Genomic DNA, 20,185 nt, shown 5'->3' on the forward strand with positions numbered 1-20,185 from the left:
ACTTGCTTCTCACCTGTGAAACATCTTATGAACTTAATTACATGTTTTCGTGAAAACCTTCTCTTGAGAAGTTTTAGGAACCTCAATGACCTTGTTTTTTTCTACCTCCCTCCCTTGCCAGGTGGACAAGCACAAAGAGAACTTAGCAGCCATCATGATCACATACCCTTCCACCAATGGTGTGTTTGAAGAGGAGATTGGAGATGTGTGTGACCTGATTCACAAACATGGAGGCCAAGTTTACTTAGATGGAGCAAATATGAATGCCCAGGTACAAAATATTCTAAGCAGATTTATTACAAATTTGAGTGTACATTTCCTTGGAATAGAATAGCACAGAAGTACTCAGTTCAGACCGTAACACAGCTTCCTCGCAAGATGGCACAGTGTCCAGAGGAGGAGATGAGGTTTCCCAGGATAGTAATAAAAATTAGATGGGGAAAATAGTTCTCCTTTATCTGATTTTGCCCTGAAATGTGTTCTAAGATGCAAGAAATTGCATTAGTCTGCCTAATCTTTTCCAAAGAAATTCTTTACAGACATGAGTAAGAATTCCTTAAGCAAAAATACTTTGCATCATTTTTTTATTTATGATGCATCATGTTAAAGAAAAACATAAAAACATATAATATATTTTTGAACCTATTTTCTTGTATGAAATAATAGATCCTAAAATAGCATGTAAAGAATATTTTGAGACAGAATATTCCTTTCACAGGTGGGTCTGTGTCGCCCTGGAGATTATGGGTCTGATGTCTCTCACTTAAACCTTCACAAAACCTTTTGCATTCCCCATGGAGGAGGAGGACCTGGAATGGGACCAATTGGAGTGTGGGTATCTCTTTATTAGCCTTCTATTTAGAAAGCACCAAACCTTAGTAAACTAAGTGAACTGGCAGTTCATTTAAGTACCGACCACGAATGGGAGAGGTGTTCTGTTGTTCATAAACTTTTGTTCTTCTCCAGAACAGTCATGTACTGATCTCATGAATGGTGAGATTCACATGTATTCCCAAACCCTGAATTTTATATTGGCCCTTTAGTGTGTAAGGTATACCTTGCTCAATAGACCCATTTTCTGTGTAAATGTAGAGATGATCTATGGACTTCGAGGGCTGATAATTGTAAGTAGTCCAGAACGCAGAAGTGGTACATGAACTATGTGCATCTGTCCTGTAGGGCTATCATATTCCTTTAAAAGAAAATAATCTGACTCTTTTAAAAAATCTTTTTGATTTGGATAGCTGCAGGAATATCTTGTAATAGGTTGAAACCTGATTGCCATCCTCCATTATAATCCATTGTGTTAATAAACTTTCTATTGAAGACAATCTAGACTTTCATGAGGGCTGTGTTTGGAAGGAAGGTGAAGAGAAGCTACTGCTGAAACTGTCCAGAAATGGTAATACAGGAACATGCGTTTAAATTCTAAAATAAACATTTTTGTTTTAGGAAGAAGCACTTGGCTCCCTACTTGCCCACTCACCCTGTCATCAAAATACAGCTGGATAAGGATGCATGTCCTTTGGGTACTGTCAGTGCTGCACCTTGGGGTTCCAGTGCTATATTGCCCATTTCTTGGGTGTATATCAAGGTGCGTAAACTTTTATAAGGAGTATCAGCTGAGGTTATGTTTCTGTTTCAGAAAGTTTGAGGACTGCTGGAACCACATGAACAGTTTTAAGAGCAACTCATTCTAGGACGTTTTCACAGGCTGAAATGCATATGACTATAGCAGAGTCATAGGTTATTTACAACTCTTGAACCTCTTTGTTTTCCAGTAGGACAGTGAACAGCCTCTTGCCGTCTGTTGCAATAGGAAAGGATGGCTGAACAACTGCAGCCTGCTTAATTCTTCTCTCTCTTCTCTATAATAGTCCTTGAGACAAGCAGACACAAGGCAGAAAGCTGCAAATCAGGCTTGCCCCTTTACTGTCTCTGACTGTCAAGTTTTCATATTTAAAAGCTGCTTGGTAATTACTGTTCTTCTGAGAATATTTTTGGTTTTATGCTGCAATATTGTTATATTTGACCCATATATTTGACCCATATATTTAACATATAATTTACCAAAATCTGTTTAATAATAACTTGAATTCCAGGGCATTTTACTGAATTTGAAAACTGAATTTAGTTTTGGCCTTGGATGTACAACAACTTGATCTATGTAATTTTTTTAATGCCTTGCAATTTGGTTACATATATGGAAGTATTTGGCCAACAGAGATGAGCGTGGATTCAAATTCTCTTTGAGAAGAAGGTGGCTGAGATTCGAAGCAACATTTAAAGCTTTCAGTGAGAGAAGGAGTTGGAATGGTGAACATAAGGGCAATGTCATTCAGAGTACCAAATAGCCAGTTTGATACTCTAACAATGGAAACTTCCGCTTCTGGGAAAACCAGCCCTTCTGGATCTTGAAATGAGCAAATGAAAGCTGGTACAACTCCCATAGAGGCTGGTTCCTATTATGACTATTTAAGCTATAGTAAATTCTGGGGGAAGCTGTTTCTTCACAATGCGAAGTGCCATCTGTTTACACTGTGCCATCTACAGGGGCTATCTTGAAGGCTGTTTCAGCTTTCTCCTTTGCCAACTTAGCTTCTAAGTGGAGTTCTAAGAAATTCAACTGCAGCTCAGTTCCAGCACTGTCTTTTTGTGCTTTTACAGAGATGCAAGTTCATCTGTTTATTTGGCTCTGGTCTTTATTAAAGCACAGTATTGTGTGACATGACAGCAGCAAGCAGAATTTCTGTTGCTGGGGTGATCTGTATAGATAGCACACACAGTTTTATACGCAACTCTGGATGCTCTTTCCGTGTGGGTAAGGATGGTGACAGGCAGTGTCTGCAGTTCTCACAAGTGTGCTGCTGACATTCTTGAGTTCTGCTTCCTATTCACTTCAGAGCTTCTCAGTTCGAGGAAAGCTTTGCATTGTTGACTTTGAGCAAAAATTCTTATACAGTAAGCAGTCTCATAAGCTATATATATCAAGGTCACTCTCAAGTAACACCTAGTGCTTTTCTATGAGTGTAATGTGAAAAAGTGTAATAGCAACGTGACTGCCTTAAAACTAGCCAGATGCCTTAAGGTGCTGTTGTCTATCATGCTTGCCAGTATAAGAACACACATAGCTTGCTTGGGAGTGTTTTTAGATCTGTTTCTTCATGTTCTTCCTCTTTCAGACAATGGGAGCAAAGGGTCTGAAACACGCTTCCGAGATTGCTATACTAAATGCAAATTACATGGCAAAGAGGCTAGAGAAACACTACAAAATCCTTTTCAGAGGAGCAAAAGGCAAGTATTGGCCAATTTGTTCCCTTCTGCAATGCTAATTGTTTTTCCTAGTGTAGAAATGGCCTTGCAATATGGTTCTTCTAATGCTATGTGGCAGCTGCAACTCAAATACAAGGAGAGAAATAACCTGCCACACTGCTTCTGTGGAAGTATGGCAATGAAACTGGGATACTTCGTAGAAAAAAATGCCTGTTTGTAGTTAGATGAAATGATGACAAAAGATGGTGTAAACCTTGATACAGAAAAAAGAAAAGCAACAAAGTTGAGACCTCCAAATCTCCGAATGGCGCAAGATTTTATGAATTGGAAGCAATTTTTGGAGCTGTACTTTCCCTTCCACAGTTTCCTTGAAAAATACCCTGAAATTTTTCTCATTTCTGCTCCTTATTCTCCTTTGTGAGGTGGGGGAGAATCCCCTTGGCAATGAAAAATACTTCAGCTACATTCTACATCCCTGCTGTGGCTCTCCAGTCTTGCAGCAGGGTAGCAGTAATGAGTAAGAGGTAAAAGTGTTATCTGTTACAGTAAAGCAATATTTTCCTTCTTTACACTGGATGGAACCAAAGAACATTCAAATAAAATACGTATGCATTTCAAAATATATGCATTAAATTTAAGGGAATACATCTTGGCTATACCTGCAGGCTGCATTTTAATTTATATTACTTCTTCACAGAAATGAGTGGAAGTTGCAGATTTTGAAGGCTTCGGTAATGAAATGGAAAAAGGTTCTCCAGGATCATTGACATAAATTTAGATAACTTAGTTATTTAGCTTCTCTATAACATTAGATTTGAGCTTTTCTCTGGCATAACATGACACTGATTGTCTTGTACATGGCTAATTTAGAGTAGCCTAAAAGCCAAATGGTGCTGGGACACTCACAGATCCAATTATGTTTCAAAGTATTTGTAAATTACAGGAGCCACTTTGACCACCCTTTCCTAGTTCTGGTCATGGAAATGAGGCCTCCTCTTAATGTGATGTGGGACTCAGAGGGCCAGTCTTCAAATACTGAGTTTTCTGTCTCTTACCTGATAACTTTTCAGGTTTGAGTTTTTGCCCAAGTGGATATTTTTACTTTGCTATGTTCTCCACAGAACCAGTCACACTGCTTGGTAGGTTGCATTATTCTGTGGGTAATAAACATAGTGTACGCTTTCATTTATAGGTTATGTAGCCCATGAATTCATTTTGGATACAAGACCTTTCAAAAAAACAGCAAACATTGAAGCTGTAGATCTTGCTAAGAGGCTTCAGGATTACGGTAAGTCAAATAGCATAAGAAGGATATGGAAACTGTTGGTCCAGAGGAGGGCTACAAGGATGATCTGAGGGCTGGAGCACCTTCCATATGAGGACAAAATGAGAGAGTTGAGGTTGTTCAGCCTGGAGAAAGAAAGGCTCCAGGGAGACCTTATAGCGACGTTCCAATACCTGGAGGGGCTACAAGAAACCTGTTCACAAAGGCTTGTAGTGATAGGACATGGGGCAGTGGGTATAAACTGAAGAGGGGCAGATTTTGCTTAGACATAAGGAGGAACTTCTTCACCATGAGAGTGGTGAGGCCCTGGCACAGGTTACCCAGGGAAGTTGTGGCTGCCCCATCCCTGGAGGTGGTCAAGACCAGTTTGGATGGGGCCTTGGGCAGCCTGGTCTAGAGGGGGATTGGAACTGGATGATCTGTAAGATCCCTTCCAACCTGAACTACTCTATGATTCTGTGAAATGTCTTTTTATAAAAATAGCAGTGTGAGAATTTCCTAAATCTTTTCCAATGGGAGTCAGAAAAATTCTAGTCCTGTGCTTATGGATGGTGAGCCTGTTATGAACATTTCAGGTCTCCTAATGTTCATTAAGAGCTTAAAAAATGATTTTGCACCAATGGAGTTATAGTAACTACTTACAAGTATGCTGCCGCCTCCACAGTTTTGTAAACTGCTCCTTCAAATTAGCAATTACATGACTCTTAACTGATTGGAGCAAGTGGTTTGGAGTCAAGAGCTTAATAAGATTCCAACAACAAAAAGAAGAACAAAGAAAAAAGTACAATAAAGGGATTTAAATGCTGCCATCCTGATATAGCTTAGGCAATTTTGTGCACGTGCCCTGAAGTATCTGATCATCGCTGTTCTTCAGCTGCCAGACAAGACATCTCATGGAACTGCTTCATCCTATGCAACTGTGCTTCTAACAAATATCCATAAAAGGTGTTAAAACCAGGTAATACCTCATTAGTGAAATAATCCAAAGCCCAGTTGTGATACCAAAACCCTCACTCTTCCTCTTTGTAATTGGGCTTCCGTAACGTTAAATAGCATGCACTACTTTAAAGAAACTTTTCAGTAGGTAAGTTGATGAGTTACATGGATAAGTTCCATCTTCTGCACCTGAAAGAGAAGTGTTATGAGGCTGTAATTAGCAGTAGTGCAGAAAGGGAGTCATGAGAGACTGGCTTTTCTTTTTACCTTGCTTACCAGTGCAGAAATCTATACCCATCTCACTTTGCCATTCAGCCTGTCATAAAATGATAAAGTGACAAAACACTGCTACTGAAATAAGCAGCAGGAACAGAAATAACTGGGAAAGAAGCAATATTCTTTGGGCTGAAAAGTAACAAAACATAAGAGCAGGTTTTAAGAGCATTTTGTTAAATCAGTGTGTGACTCCATTCTAAATAACACAATGGCATTACCCTTCACTGTTAAATAAGATACTTGAAAAGTCTGTGTTATCTCCAAAGAACACTGCCAACAACTACCGATGAGTTCAGTCTTGTGAAAATACGCAGGGCTGAATTTGTGAATCAAATGTGAGCTAATGCCTACATTAACTCATAACCTATTGTCAGTGACTGATTTCTTCTTTATCAGGTTTTCATGCCCCAACCATGTCCTGGCCAGTGGCAGGAACACTTATGATTGAACCAACAGAGTCTGAAGACAAGGCAGAGCTGGACAGATTTTGTGATGCAATGATCAGTATTCGTCAGGAAATTGCTGACATTGAGGAAGGCAGGATGGACCCACAAATTAACCCGCTAAAGGTAAGATGGCTTGTAGAGCAAGTTACTAGCATCATCTTAACCCTTGAGACTTACCTGAGATTATGTAAGTCCTGTGCCTAGTCTTTCAGTACTCTGGAAAATAAATGTGTGCAACAGTTAACACATGAACTTCTTGAAATTTGACTTTTCTATAAACCTTAAACTTTTCCAAAATTTGAATTTTTATTTTCAAGTCAGAACTCTGGCCTTTACTGACTGAGCAAAGAAAGTTATGCAAGTACATGATCTATAATTTTCAAGGCCATCTCAGAGTAATGAAGGATCCTTATGTATCTGGTTTAAGAAGGGAAGTGGGGTGACCTGAAAACTAATGGTAAAAAAAATATTAAACTAATTATTTTACTAAATGCAACACAAAATTGCTACAGGATCATGTTCTGCTAAATTCTTGTCACGCTATACTGACTTTTTAAATACCAAGGGGATTTTGTGAAAAGATGGAAACATATTCAAACCTTGGGTAGTATCTTCAGGCACACTGAAAAAAGTCCAGATACTGACTTGCTTCCTGTTTTATATCTACCTTTTTTCCTTGAGATTAATGGTATTCACAAGAGACTCTCCAGGCAGTAATTATTTTATGTATAACAATGTGAACGTGAAGGAGGGTTGACACCGATTTATCCAACTGAATTAAGTAATTTCATGTCCTGAATGTGTCTTTTTGCTTGTAGATGTCACCACATACTCTGAATTGTGTCACTTCTTCCAAGTGGGATCGTCCTTATTCCAGAGAAGTGGCAGCATTCCCACTGGTGAGTAAATAATGGGATCCTAATCGCGTGGAAATACAGGAATGTGCTTTCTGCTCTGTGGTTTTCTGGTCAGTAGGAGATGAAGTAATCTGGCAAGAATAAAAACTTCAGAGTCATTTTTACTGTTGCTCAATTTTTATGTGTGAGCTCTACAGTAGTTCCATTAGTTTTATTTTTCAAGACAGGGAAAAAAGATCTTAAAAAAAAAAGAAGTCTCTTACACATGAAGCACAATCCTGGACTTCCAAATCTCAGCACTTGAGTACTAGATATTCCTGTTGGAAACAGCCCATACAGTTCTGACATACTGCACCAGGGGCTTCCAAAACAAAGTCCCACATCCCGACATTCAAAGCTCTGCTTCAAAGATCTTGGATGAGGATTTGGTGACATATGCTGTCAGCATGGGGCAAGCTTCACCAGTGTGGGCCTGCTAGAAATAAAGTTCATGTAGGAGCTGGATATATCAGACTTCTTCAGAGTACCACATAAAATTGTTTCCACAACCTTAACAGCTAAGCATATGTGTAACTAACTTTTCTCACCTAAAACTGAATTGAATCTATTTTACTGCTATGTGCTGCTTCAGAGGAAGAATTGAACTGCACCAGTGGTGTTTGCCACCTTGTTTTATGTATTATAACTATATTGAACAGCACAAGTCTCGCTAGTCTCCTCTACTTTTCCTTGGTTCCTATCTGTAAGCCAGTTAGTTACTCAGAGTCATCATTTTCTTGATCCCACGAGAAATGCTTCTTTGCAAGCATTTGTTATAGAACATGCTTACACTTTTTTAGAAAATCTAAATATTCTTTTGACTGCCAATTCTATTATTCATGCTTGTTAACTTTCAGGGACTGCAAATAGATTTGAAGTATAACTTCACAAAAAAAAATCAGATTTACAGCATATGTCTTTCTTAAAAATACTAAAGTCTATTACTGTTACATGGATCTGCTTGATAGCAAAATTAAAATAGTTGTTTTTTTCTTCTGTACTTAGCCATTTGTGAAGCCTGAAAGCAAGTTTTGGCCCACAATCGCTCGCATTGATGATATATACGGAGATCAACATCTCGTTTGTACCTGCCCACCAGTGGAAGCCTACGAATCTCCCTTTTCTGAACAGAAGAGAGCATCTTCGTAAGACTGCTTCCGGATGCCTGAATTTCTGAGTCCATCAGGATGGCCTTTTACCACAGGGGATATATATGTATATATACTGTGTATATTTTGGATAATCACCATGTTTGTTAATTGAATCACTGCTCAGTTAAAATGTAAATACAATCCGTATGTTAGGTGGGAACAAAATGTGATTGTTCCACAGCAGTTGATGATGAAGTTGCCTTGATTCAGCAATTTGTCTGTTTTGTGCTAAGGTTTTAACAATTAACACACATTTTGCCAAGTGGCATGGAAAATATGGTTAAAAAAAGTAGAAAAGATGCAGATGCGTAAGGCAATAGTAATGAATATTAACTACAGGAGTAATTGTTTATATTTTTTTAAATAAGGATGAAGTAGATTTTAAAATTTACTTCATGTATTACCACTAGCATTGCCCCCAGTAGCATTGCTAGTGGAAGTATTTCACACTGGTTTTTAGCTACAGATACTAGTACTCTAATAAAATTGGTGAGAATTTTAAGTGTTGTTGTGTTCTGTATTTTACCTTTTAAGCTGGATTTATCCAACAAAGCAGTAGGAAATTTGGAAGTTTAAGGTACTGATTTGTCAGAATTGCCACAGCAGTAACAACTCTACAAACCAAAATACTGACAGAGATTTCTATTAAAATAAATATCTGATTTTTTTTAATAAGCTAGAATGATCAGTTCTACTGAGCATTAACATCTATAACTTTTTTCTGTATCACACCAATTTGTCCTTGCAATTCCATCTAATCCTTTAATTCCAGAGAAGGCACAAAACACCTCTTCTAACAGACTGTGAACTTCTTAGGTCTTGTGTAACAAAGTATTCTCTGTCCATAGTTTCTCAAATCTCAGATTTTGGATACTGGCTTTAGTTTACACAGTGCACTGAGCTTGCCTTGCTTTGTCATGCAAGTCTACAGGTTGTGTGAAAACTGTGTCTCAGCTTTAGGTCTGGCCCTCCAAGAATACTGACAGCAGCCTGAGACCAGAGCCCTGCTGCTACACGCGATGCCACATTCAATTTCTTAGTAGCCAGAATGCAGACTTTAAACAGCCTCTTCTAATCTGTTCCCACTCAAATTTATATAAAACTGATCCTCGCACCAGTGAGTGCTCCTGTAAAGACAGACTCATTTAGCTACCCGAAGCAGGATTTTGGTGAATGAGGAAGCAAGTACTGGGGTAATACTCAGTCTGGGGAAAGGGCTGCATGGTTTTGCACCTTAGAACCAACAACTACTTGACCTCTTCTTGAACGTTAACATGTACACTCATTCCTGGGAACTTTGTCTGAAGTGACACAAATGAAGCTAGTGACTATAAAGTGAAAACCCACAAGTCTTATGTGCTTACTGCACAGAAGCAATGTGTATAACAAAGGTAAAAATATATATATAATTAAATTCCTATAAAATATTGAGCTACTGTTTTATAAAATATACAAGTTAAGCAGAATGTAAGAATCTCTCTACAGCTCTTTCTAACTGTATGCTTAACACTAATCCAAGTTCACCTACTGAACAAAACATAAGCCCTCATTCTAGTATACACAGAACAAGCTGAGGAGTAAAATCTTTCAAAACCGTTCAGAAACACCTGTTTTTCTGATACATGGCTAGAGAAATTGTACAAGCATTATGTATTTTGGATGCAGCTTAAATCTTAAGTAGAATGGAAGAGGGAGAAGTTCCTATTTTTGGATGAAGTCTATAAGCCATTAAGCTAACTTTCAGCCTCAAAAAGGAGTACTGCTGTGTGCATCTCAATGACCATTTTGTTACCACACCAGGGTAGGGGCAAGATCTTCAGTTACTGAAAATGGCATATATACACACATACACTATATACATTCCTATTCTGCTGGCTATAGGCTGTCAATGCAGACCCTTGCTGACTGTGGGAGTCTGACTGATGGCTCTCATCTACATAGAGCTGCTCTGGCCGCAAGCACAGCCAGGGCCAACAGGGCTCCCTCCTATTTGCGCATGGATTGAGCACAAAGAAGCTTCTTCCAAATGCTCAGTAGAAACTAGAGAACCTACACAGCACTGCTGCTACAGAGAGTGTGAAAGTCCATGGATATTGAGGGCAGGTTGTTTTTTTAAAGACTTAATTAATGAAAAAACGTTAAGAAATGAGTTAAGGAATATAGAGCCTCATGTCTGAAAAATAAGAAGCCCACCTAAACAAAAATTTCTGTTAAACTATTGTTATTTAAATAAGCAGAAAACAGTAAAAACAAGATTAGCAACTTTTCTGAATCATAAAATATTTAATAAGGTATATTCTGGGGGGGATATATTGTATATAAAATTTCAGATCACAATATGAAGCGATTTGAACCCTCTCCAAGCTAGCACTGCCTTCAAATCCGTGTAGATGTATTGCCACTGATACAAGACCTACTAAAAGCATACAGTTTAACTAATACAGAAGTGGCTTTTTTATATGAAATATTTTTTACACAACTAGAGTGTCTTGAATACCCTCTTTAAGTGCAAAAAACACAGATCACTTTACACTAATGAAGCAACAATGCATTCATATTGTTCTCATTAGTCATTAGTAGTCAACTTGCATAAGATACAAGAAAAGCACAATGAAGCTCACAAAAATAGACTAAAAATCAGCCTGTTCTTGCAAAAAAATACAGCATAATGGAAGAAAAAGACAAAAAGGATTATGCACACCACAGAATTTGCTGTTCTTTAATCCAGCTGGCTTAAGTGCTGTTTCTGGGGTTTTTTTGCAGGTTTTTTTTGGTTTGGGGTTTTTGTGTTTTTTTGTAGATCAAACCACATGGACCAGGCACAACTAATATTCAGGAGGCAGTGTGTAGCTAGAACTTCACTAACTCATAATCCCCACAATTTATTTTCCTCTGTCCTGAGGTAGTTAGACAAAAACCAAATCATGAATTGAGCATCAGCTAGGCCAGTAGGAGCTGAGGCTTTTCTGGTTGGTTTGGTTTTTTTTTTTCCTTTACAAACTATAATTGTTCACTGGCCAAAACTACCCTTGATGTTAAAAGACAGCTGAGAATTAGAGTTCTCACTACACTCAGAAGATGGCTATGAGGGGAAGAGGGTTAGCTGCTTCAAAATGTGACAATATATTGAGTCCCATCAAGCTGGCTGGTCCACTGTTGTATTTCCCATGTTTACTCTCCTTTACTGTCTATAAAGTCACTAGGAAAAGTACGGAAGGATCTGAGCACATCATCGTCCTTTACTGTAACCAGGGAAGAACTGATCCAGTAGCGTCTGCAGTATCTTGTTGGGAACCATGGTGTAGCCCTTTCCCAGGTCATAGCGGCAGGCAGGGCAGGTGAAGACTTCAGCTCTAAAGGAGCGCTGTAAACAACTCTAGGGCATACAAAGACAGAGAAGAAAATTGTGAGAACTTTGTTTTAGACTGACAGCTTAACCAGCAAAAACTAAGGAATAAGCCAAAGATGCAATCTGCTGTACTGCTAGAAAAAATGGAAGTCATTACCAAGCCCTGTGGTGCCTACTTCTGCCTGTATGACTGAAATGTCCTAATAAAGGAACTCTGTTCTGGACTGTGATGTGAAACATTGAGCTTGGGAGGAATTAAAACAAATCACTGCAGAGACTTCCCCTTCATTTTCACTACTGCCTTCCTGTGAATCACAGCCATGCCTGCAGCTTGCTTCTACCTTCCCAGTAAGATTGCTAAAGTTTTCCAGATCTTCATTTAAAGTGGAAGGTGAGTATACCAAATATATTGTTTATGTAACAATCTCAATCTACCCCACTTGATAAGATTCAGTTAAACTGAAACTACATATGTAGAATAAAACAATCTCCAACACTTCTGCATCAGTGCTGCCCTCCTTATTATGTCACCACAGGCTTCAGATAGACTAAGCATGTGAGCTCTAGAGCTGAAATTTATCAGGGCAAATCTGTCCCCAGAAGCAACATCAGCTTACTAACACCTATTCTTTACAACTTTAAATGGATGCTGTTTTATGTTCACATATACTCACAGGTGTCTTCAAATTCTCTGCTTTTCTGAGTTTGTTACCATTCAGCTTTCTCTTCCCCATGGTTTTCCAGTTTCCATAATTCTAAATATTAACCCCTTCAGAATACTTTTTAAGTTTTTTAAGGAGCCATAATCATTCTACATGTGCAGAGTATCCATAACTACACAGTGATTTCTACTGGAATGATAGATATATTCTTGAACAGTGAACTTGCATTATCAGATATTTTACTAGGATGATAACAGTCTGAGTCCTTCTAGGCTCTTAAGCAGAAATAGAATGGCAGGCACAGTTCAAATATGCACAATGCATGATTCTATACACACCTACAAAAATTATCTCTAGTACAAACTGGATTACAAACTCCTTACATTATATCCAGCTGATCAAGATTTTAAGATGCATGAGTATAAACTGACATCCGTGGCCCTCCTACCAAACATAAACGATACCAAGAATAACAAGATAACAACTTACTCCAAACAAGCTTAAATAATCTTCTTGTATTTTTCTTGCATCCTTTCAACAACTCTTAATTAAGAGTGTTACACAATTACAAAACCTATTTTCCTCTACTATGTAAAATTAAATTATTGTTACTGTACCAACATCTAGCTCCTGGACCAAACTAATTCCTAATGTAATTCTAGTGATCACAAAGGAATGACAGCAATGGTAAAGTTAGCTTATTGTGTCTATGAGGATCTATACTAAATGTACTTCCACACTTTATTACATAAAACTAAGGTTTCATAGCAATCACAGAATGCAAACTACTTCCATGTTTTTGCTCAGAATGTTAGGCAATAATTATTGTCTTTCTAGAACAGATATGGCTTTGGTGACTGGTGTCTCAGAGCCAAGAAAACAGGCTAGACCAAGACCGAATTTATTCTTACTTTACAGACGTTGTGGAGGCACTCTGTTGTCACTGGCTGGTAAACTAGCTCCTGGCAGCAGACACACATAAAGGATTGTTCCAGTTTCTTCAGAAAATTCTGGTGTAGGAATAGAAAGGAGAAATTCTGTCACAGTTCACATAAATGCCACTTACTGCATAAAGACAACAAATAGAGTTAAGTCCTCCATATACATGACTGTAGATTTCTAGACGTCATCAGGAAGCACGTCCATAAATTTTTAATTTTCCTGCTCTTCAACAAATCAGAGAACTTATGTTTTAAAAATTATTTACTTGTTTCTATGAGTATTGTCATAAAAAAAATAAAACAGACTGGAAGGCCTGATTCCTAGCATAGGCCAGAAAATTCAGTAATTGTGTTCAGCATCCGCAGCTAGACGTTTATGTGTTCCTGGAATATCTTAGCATCTCTTCCAAGGGAATTGCTTCCGCTAGGAAAGCCACTTCTGCACCTCCTCTTATGCTTATGTATACAGCTATCTTAACAGCTTCTTCTCTTCTTCTCCAGCCAAATTCTCTGCAGTACGCATATCAACATCACTGATTCTTAAATCTTTTCAGGGCACTTCTAGGGAATCCCAAGATACATTTGTATCAGGTGTTTTATACACACAAGCATGCTGATCTCTAGCATATCAGTGATCTCCAGACTTCTCAAGAATACAAGCTTGGGTATAGGAAGAAAAGTAGCTCCTGGGATAATAAAAATGTCATTCTTTGCAACAATTTTTAAAAGATCAGATTTATCTTAAGCCACTTTATGTGGTTACAAGGGAAGGTGGTTGTTTCAAGCAGAAAGATCTACATTTTCACAGTAGTCACCCAAAGATGCCAGTGATTCCCACTGCCTTTAGTGGCAATCAAATCGAAATCTTATCAAGGTTATGGGTAGGAATCTGCAGAAAAATGACTTCTCTGTAACTGCTCTTAAATCACTGTTTTCTCCTTTTTACAAACATATACCTCCATTGCCTGTCACCAAGCACAATGCAAGAGCTGAAATTCGGTCTAATCATTACAGACACTGGATAGAAGACAGATAACAGCAAATAACACTATGAGTTCTTATACAAAGACAATTGCAGTAGCATTATACCAAGAAACAGTGCTATGAGTGGAAAAACAGGAAGTTACAGATACTTTTTCTGCTACAGAAGCACCATAAATAGCCACTGGTAATTCTCAAATTAATTATGTATATCCATTTTACAACCAACAGTTTGGTTTTCATGGAGTTGAGTTTTATCAAGTTATTTTAACTCCTTGATTTCTTCTGCAAAACAGTTAAAATAACTATGAACTTGACATTGGTAATACTAATTATCACTGAAAGACGTAATATATCAGGAGACGTTCCTTTGGCAAACTTTTTTAATATTAGCGCCTATAGTCTCTTCAATCTTGAGCTATTCTTGCTACTCTCTTGACAGGGGGAAGAAAGCATTTTCTCAGTTATTTAAGGTTCCCTTTCTACATAATGGGATAATGCAGACTTGGGTAAAAATATTTTCATATCTAAATTTGAATATGACAGTACTTCCATCTTCTCAAACAAAACATGCAAACTGTATTTTGTCATAAAATTCTTTTCTGTCTAAAGTAGCTTCTAGAACCACCTTTCTCCATGCCTGTTTTCTCACATCATCATAGCACAAAATGTACTTGTAACTTCAGAGACAACATACTCCCTTCAGAAATGCTAAGAAAAAAAAATACTTCAAACTTCAAAATGTTGTTTGTGCAAGAAAAGATCTCTATTACACAGATATAAACCTACCCATCAGTAGCAAATCATACAAATGAGGATTATTTCTTTCAATCACACCCTTGGAAATAAAAAGAATGCAAGACACAGTTGGTATTTAGCAAAAGTTCAAAAAGCAAATTAGGTTTTAAGAAAGACTCAAGATTTCTCCTGGAAGTCTAAGGAACTAAACATGAAAAACGATGCATGCAGCAAACATACTGGTCCTTCCTTAAGAGAAGCAAGTACTTCATCCCACAGTTTCTGGTTCATACAGTCTTCTCTAATCAGCCATTGCTGCTCTTGGGTCAACTGGAAAGCTTCTCCTTTCCCTCCATCTCCCATCCTCATGGATTTGGGTGCATTCGTAGGTTCCTCTATACCTGCTTAAGGTTATGATCATTAGTTGTAGTAACAACAGAGTGTTAGTCTGAACTAATAAAAGGAGAAGACAATACTGTTTCTAGAAGGTTAAAACATGTTCTACACTCATGAAATGCAGCAATCAAATCTCTACTCTAACTCACACTGTTCAGTATTGCTTTGGGCAAACAACTTGTCAGAAGAATATTTATTTTTCTACAGAGATGAAGAGAAAAAAACCCCTGTAAATACAGTAAATAGGATAAGACCTCTGTGCTACTAATTAATTGCAGAGCACATACTTATCAGTTTACATTAGTATTCCAGGTAACTTCACACTCCATAAAGCTTTCATGCTACTGGCTTAAGAAACAACATTGCACACTTTGGTGTTGAGTGTTAAAAAGTAAAAGGAAATACCATCATCAATTGTCCTTTTCTGGTTTCCATTACTCTGGCTGGTTGGCTCCTGTTTCACAGTTTGCTTTTTAACCTTATCTTTCTTCTCCTTACTAGCCATGGCTTCCAAATAACCTTCTGGATACTACAATGTAAAGAAAAAAGGAGAGGTTTAAAAAAAAAACTCACTGGCATACAGGAATTCCCAAATACCAACCAGACTAATTTCTAAAAGACTCTGAAACCCTGTGACTACATATTGAAACAACTAAAAAATAATTTTCAAAACCCTACATGATGGAGAAAACACTTAAATTGATAACTCTTTTAAGAAAGTGTAGTTAAATCAAATAATCTAATCTAGACTGGATTGTACTAAAAGGAATCTAATACTGATACCTATGCCCTTACACCTATTATAAATCAGTTAGGCAAAGTTGAAGATGATGGTATACTGTACACATACCACTGCCTGGTTGAGAAAAGAAACAGTATGTTAATTCTTCCCATCAATTCTCATGGGTCAGTTTGTTTCTGTGTCTGAAATACACTGTCTATAAAAACTCCTCCGTCACACAGAGAGGAAAAATAAATTAAAACAGCACAGTTTTTTCAGTTTCTCAGACAGACTCAGCTATAACAATAGTTGCCTGTAGAAATTCTTTCTGGCGTTAAGAATCACAAAACTGGATTGAAACTTTTAATTTTCCAATCCACATATGCAAAGCAACTCACTGCTAAGGCAAAAAGCTTCATCCAACATTCCTCCTGCTGTGACAGTATTACAGGATTCCTTCAGTATTCAGATAACCTGTGATGTTTTTTGGCATTAAATCCAGCCACAATGAGATAAGAGAAAAAAACCCGGGGCTTTAATTTAACTTATTTCTATTTCTGGCATGTATTTACTGGAATGGAGAATAAAAACCACTCTATGAGTCCTGATTCAAACCTGTACACTCAGACCCAGTTTCTTTGACCGCTCCATTCCTTCTGAAGTCCAAGGTGCAGGCTCAACATCATCTCTCCTCAGAAGATAGCGCCAAACTAAAAATCCACATTTTCCAATTTCTGGCCAATATTTCACCACCTGAAGAACAATATAAAATTACTGCCATTTTTTAATTACAATCCAAATACATCAATATCATCATACTTAAATTGTTGAAGAAGAAAAGACTAAGTTATACATTACTATTATACAGCAGCTCCTCCCTCAGGTGTGTTTTTTTGTATTTTCAATAAATGCAGTGCCCTTAAAAGATACACACCCTTATTTCAGATACTGAGAAGTCATTAGTTGCACAAAAAGCTAGAATATGGTTGGAAGGAGTGAGGAAATAATTTGTTTGCCAGGGATGAATATGACTCAGTAAGCACGTATAAAGCAGATTACATATTCAATTTATATATTCAATTATGGATTATGTTCTACTATCACTGCTCTGAATATTTTCAAATGAGATCCTTGCAGAATAAGCTAAGACTCATGAACAAAAAAAAGAGTTATTTCTTTTACGTAACAATGAAGAATTTGCAATTTAACACATATGGGACTTCTTAAAACAGCTGAAGAAAAATGTTAAGTTGCCCTCAGTAGAAATAAGAATACCTTGTAAATGCCATCATATCTGTTGCCTTCCTCTGGGGCATATTTGCTGATCCGTCGCCCTTTTGAGCTGCGTACGACTCTGACTGGCTTACCAGCTCTCCAGTTCTTAGACTCTGCTCCATTTTTGTCATCCAGAGGGGCATCACAGTTAAGGGCCAATGCCCTAGAACGAGATGTAAAACCTTCATAAACTAGATTGCTTCACACAATAGATTTTTGAGAATTAATGTAATTAAGTCATATCTATTTTCCTTGTCTAATCATACTTTATTAAGCAGCACAGAACTTTTCAGGATACTCCTACAGTTGACACTGTCCTGCACAACATTCTGGTCAATAAATTGGAGAGGTATCAGTTTGATGGATGGATCACTTGATGAAATTGGCTGGATGGTAGCACTCAAAGAGTTGCGGTCAATGGCTCAGTGTTCAAATGGAGACCAGTAACGAATGGAACTAGGAGAAGTCTGTCTAGAAAGCTGCCTGGAGGAGAGGGACCTGGGGGTGTTGGTTGACAGAGACTGAACATGAGCCAGCAGTGTGCCCAAGTGGCCAAGAAGGGCAATGGCATCTTGGCTTGTATCAGAAAGGGTGTGGCTAGCAGGTCCAGGGAGGTTATTCTCCCTCTGTACTCGGCACTGGTGAGACCACTCCTCGAATCCTGTGTTCAGTTCTGGGCCCCTCACCACAAGAAGGACGTTGAGGCTCTGGAACGAGTCCAGAGAAGTGCAACAAAGCTGGTGAAGGGCCTGGAGGACAGGCCTTATGAAGAACGGCTGAGAGAGCTGGGGTTGTTTAGACTGGAGAAGAGGAGCCTGAGGGGAGACCTCACTGCTCTCTACAACTACCTGAAAGGAGGTTGTAGAGAGGAGGGTGCTGGCCTCTTCTCCTAAGTGACAGGGGACAGGACAAGAGGGAATGGCCTCAAGCTCCACCAGGGGAGGTTTAGGCTGGACATTAGGAAAAAATTCTTCACAGAAAGGGTGATTGGGCACTGGAACAGGCTGTCCAGGGAGGTGGTTGAGTCACCTTCCCTGGAGGTGTTTAAGGGACGGGTGGACGAGGTGCTAAGGGGCATGGTTTAGTGTTTGATAGGAATGGTTGGACTCGATGATCCGGTAGGTCTCTTCCAACCTGGTTATTCTATGATTCTATGACTCTATGATTCTATGAATGGCGTTCCTCACTGGTCGGTATTGGAACTGGTGTTGTTTAAGATTTTTGTTGCAGACATGGACAGTGAGATTGAGGACACCCTCAGCAAATTTGCCAACAACACTAAGCTGTGTGGTGCAGTCAATATGCTAGAGGGAAAGGATGCTGTCCAGATGGACCATCATTGGCTTGAGAGGTGGGTCTGTGCTAGCCTTATCAAGTTCAAAAGGGCCAAGTGCCAGGTCCTGCACCTGGGCTGGGGAAATCCCAGTTAAAGGCTGCGCAGAGAACCAACTGAGAGCAGCTCTGAAGAGAAGAATTTAGGGGTGTTGGTGGATGAGAAGCTCAACACGAGCTGGGAATGTGTACTTGCAGCTCAGAAAGCCAACTTTATTCTGGGCTGCATCAGAAGTGTTGAGGGAGGTGGCTGCCGCTCTACTCTGCTCTCATGAGCCCTGAGTGGAGTACTGCATTCAGTTCTGGAGTCCTCAGCACAGGAAGGACGTAGATCTGTTGGAGTGAGTCCAGACAAGGGCCACAAAGATAATCAGCGGGCTGGAGCACCTGCCATATGAGGACAGGCTGAGACAGTTGGGCTTGTTCAGCTTAGAGAAGAGAAGGCTGTGGGGAGACCTTATAGTGACCTTACAGTACTTAAAGGGGGGCCTACAGAAAAGATAGAGAGGGGCTCTTTATCTGGGAGTGTAATGATAGGATGAGGGGTAACGGTTTTAAGCTGAAAGAGGGTAGATTTAGATTAGATGCTAGAAAGAATTTTTTTGATGTGAGGGTGGTGAGGCATTGAAACAGGTTGCCAAGGAAGTCGTGGACAACCCATCCCTAGTGGTGTTCAAGACCAGGTTGGATGAGGCTTTCAGCAACCTGATTCAGTGGAAGGTGACACTGCCCATGGCAGGAGGGTTGGCATTAGATGATCTTTAAGGTCCTTTCCAACCCAAACCATTCTATGATTCTTTAAAATCTGCAGAACTGATAGAAGCAATGCGATCTATGCTACTATGTCCGGTAAGAAATAAAAAAATGGGAATGCAAAATATATTTTTCATCAAGTTTCCAGATGAAAACTCAGCTGATGTTGCAAACTAAAACAAAACAAAACAAAACAATCCTTTTAGATTTTTAAAAATAACCCCTTCCTAATTAGCATTGAGGGAATTAAAAGAAAATCATAACACAAGGCAAACTTTCCCTATCGCTATTTCCTATTAAATGCAGATTTTAAGACGTTTTAAGTGTATGCACAAAGATAATGAATATGACGAAAAACACTACAGAGAAAAAAGAACATAGGAACCATCTCCAAAACTCTAGGTAACTGAAATTTCTCATATAAACATAAATCACCTAGGAATAGAAGCTAAATATTAATAGCTGGCTCAAGGACAAGCAAAGGACTTCATCCACCAATCACATTAAGACTCTCTTCTGGAACAAGACATGATGAATACCAACTAGACCAAGCTGCCATAATGAACACCATTTCTACTACCACAGTCTGATGTGACCAGGCATTGAAAACTCTTCAGAATCATACTCAAGCCAGACCACAGACCTCAAAACAGAAGAAATAATATGGCTTATAAACAGCCATGGTATGAGTGTAAAAACCATGTAAAGAACATACATACGCCAACTTTAAAAACATTTCTCATATGAAAACAAAACTTACAAATGGAAAAATAT

The 20,185-nt window shown here is 38.6% G+C and overlaps 2 protein-coding genes across 4 annotated transcripts in view; one reads left to right on the forward strand and one right to left on the reverse strand.

Moving 5' to 3' along the window:
* Positions 1-8,765, forward strand: part of GLDC (glycine decarboxylase) — a 46,242-nt gene extending 37,477 nt beyond the window's left edge. Inside the window, 8 exon segments of the mRNA XM_069881166.1 lie at positions 122-271; positions 719-831; positions 1,453-1,594; positions 3,183-3,294; positions 4,466-4,561; positions 6,167-6,339; positions 7,035-7,115; positions 8,118-8,765. Coding sequence (XP_069737267.1) covers positions 122-271; positions 719-831; positions 1,453-1,594; positions 3,183-3,294; positions 4,466-4,561; positions 6,167-6,339; positions 7,035-7,115; positions 8,118-8,261 — 1,011 coding nt within the window. The 3' untranslated portion in view covers positions 8,262-8,765.
* Positions 8,766-10,528: 1,763 nt separating this feature from the next.
* The window catches only part of UHRF2 (ubiquitin like with PHD and ring finger domains 2), a 92,042-nt gene continuing 82,385 nt past the window's right edge, over positions 10,529-20,185 (reverse strand). Inside the window, exons 11-16 of one of the 3 annotated variants that reach the window (XM_069881243.1) lie at positions 17,327-17,489; positions 16,667-16,804; positions 15,736-15,859; positions 15,175-15,338; positions 13,186-13,284; positions 10,529-11,639 (exon numbers count right to left, since the gene is read on the reverse strand). In XM_069881243.1, coding sequence (XP_069737344.1) covers positions 11,493-11,639; positions 13,186-13,284; positions 15,175-15,338; positions 15,736-15,859; positions 16,667-16,804; positions 17,327-17,489 — 835 coding nt within the window. In that variant the 3' untranslated portion in view covers positions 10,529-11,492. The remainder of the gene's footprint in view (positions 11,640-13,185; positions 13,285-15,174; positions 15,339-15,735; positions 15,860-16,666; positions 16,805-17,326; positions 17,490-20,185) is intronic. The other 2 variants (XM_069881244.1, XM_069881245.1) reach the window with 2 other exon arrangements.

This window comes from Phaenicophaeus curvirostris, chromosome Z, assembly GCF_032191515.1.
Source record: "Phaenicophaeus curvirostris isolate KB17595 chromosome Z, BPBGC_Pcur_1.0, whole genome shotgun sequence".
In the NCBI taxonomy this organism is placed as follows: domain Eukaryota; kingdom Metazoa; phylum Chordata; class Aves; order Cuculiformes; family Cuculidae; genus Phaenicophaeus; species Phaenicophaeus curvirostris.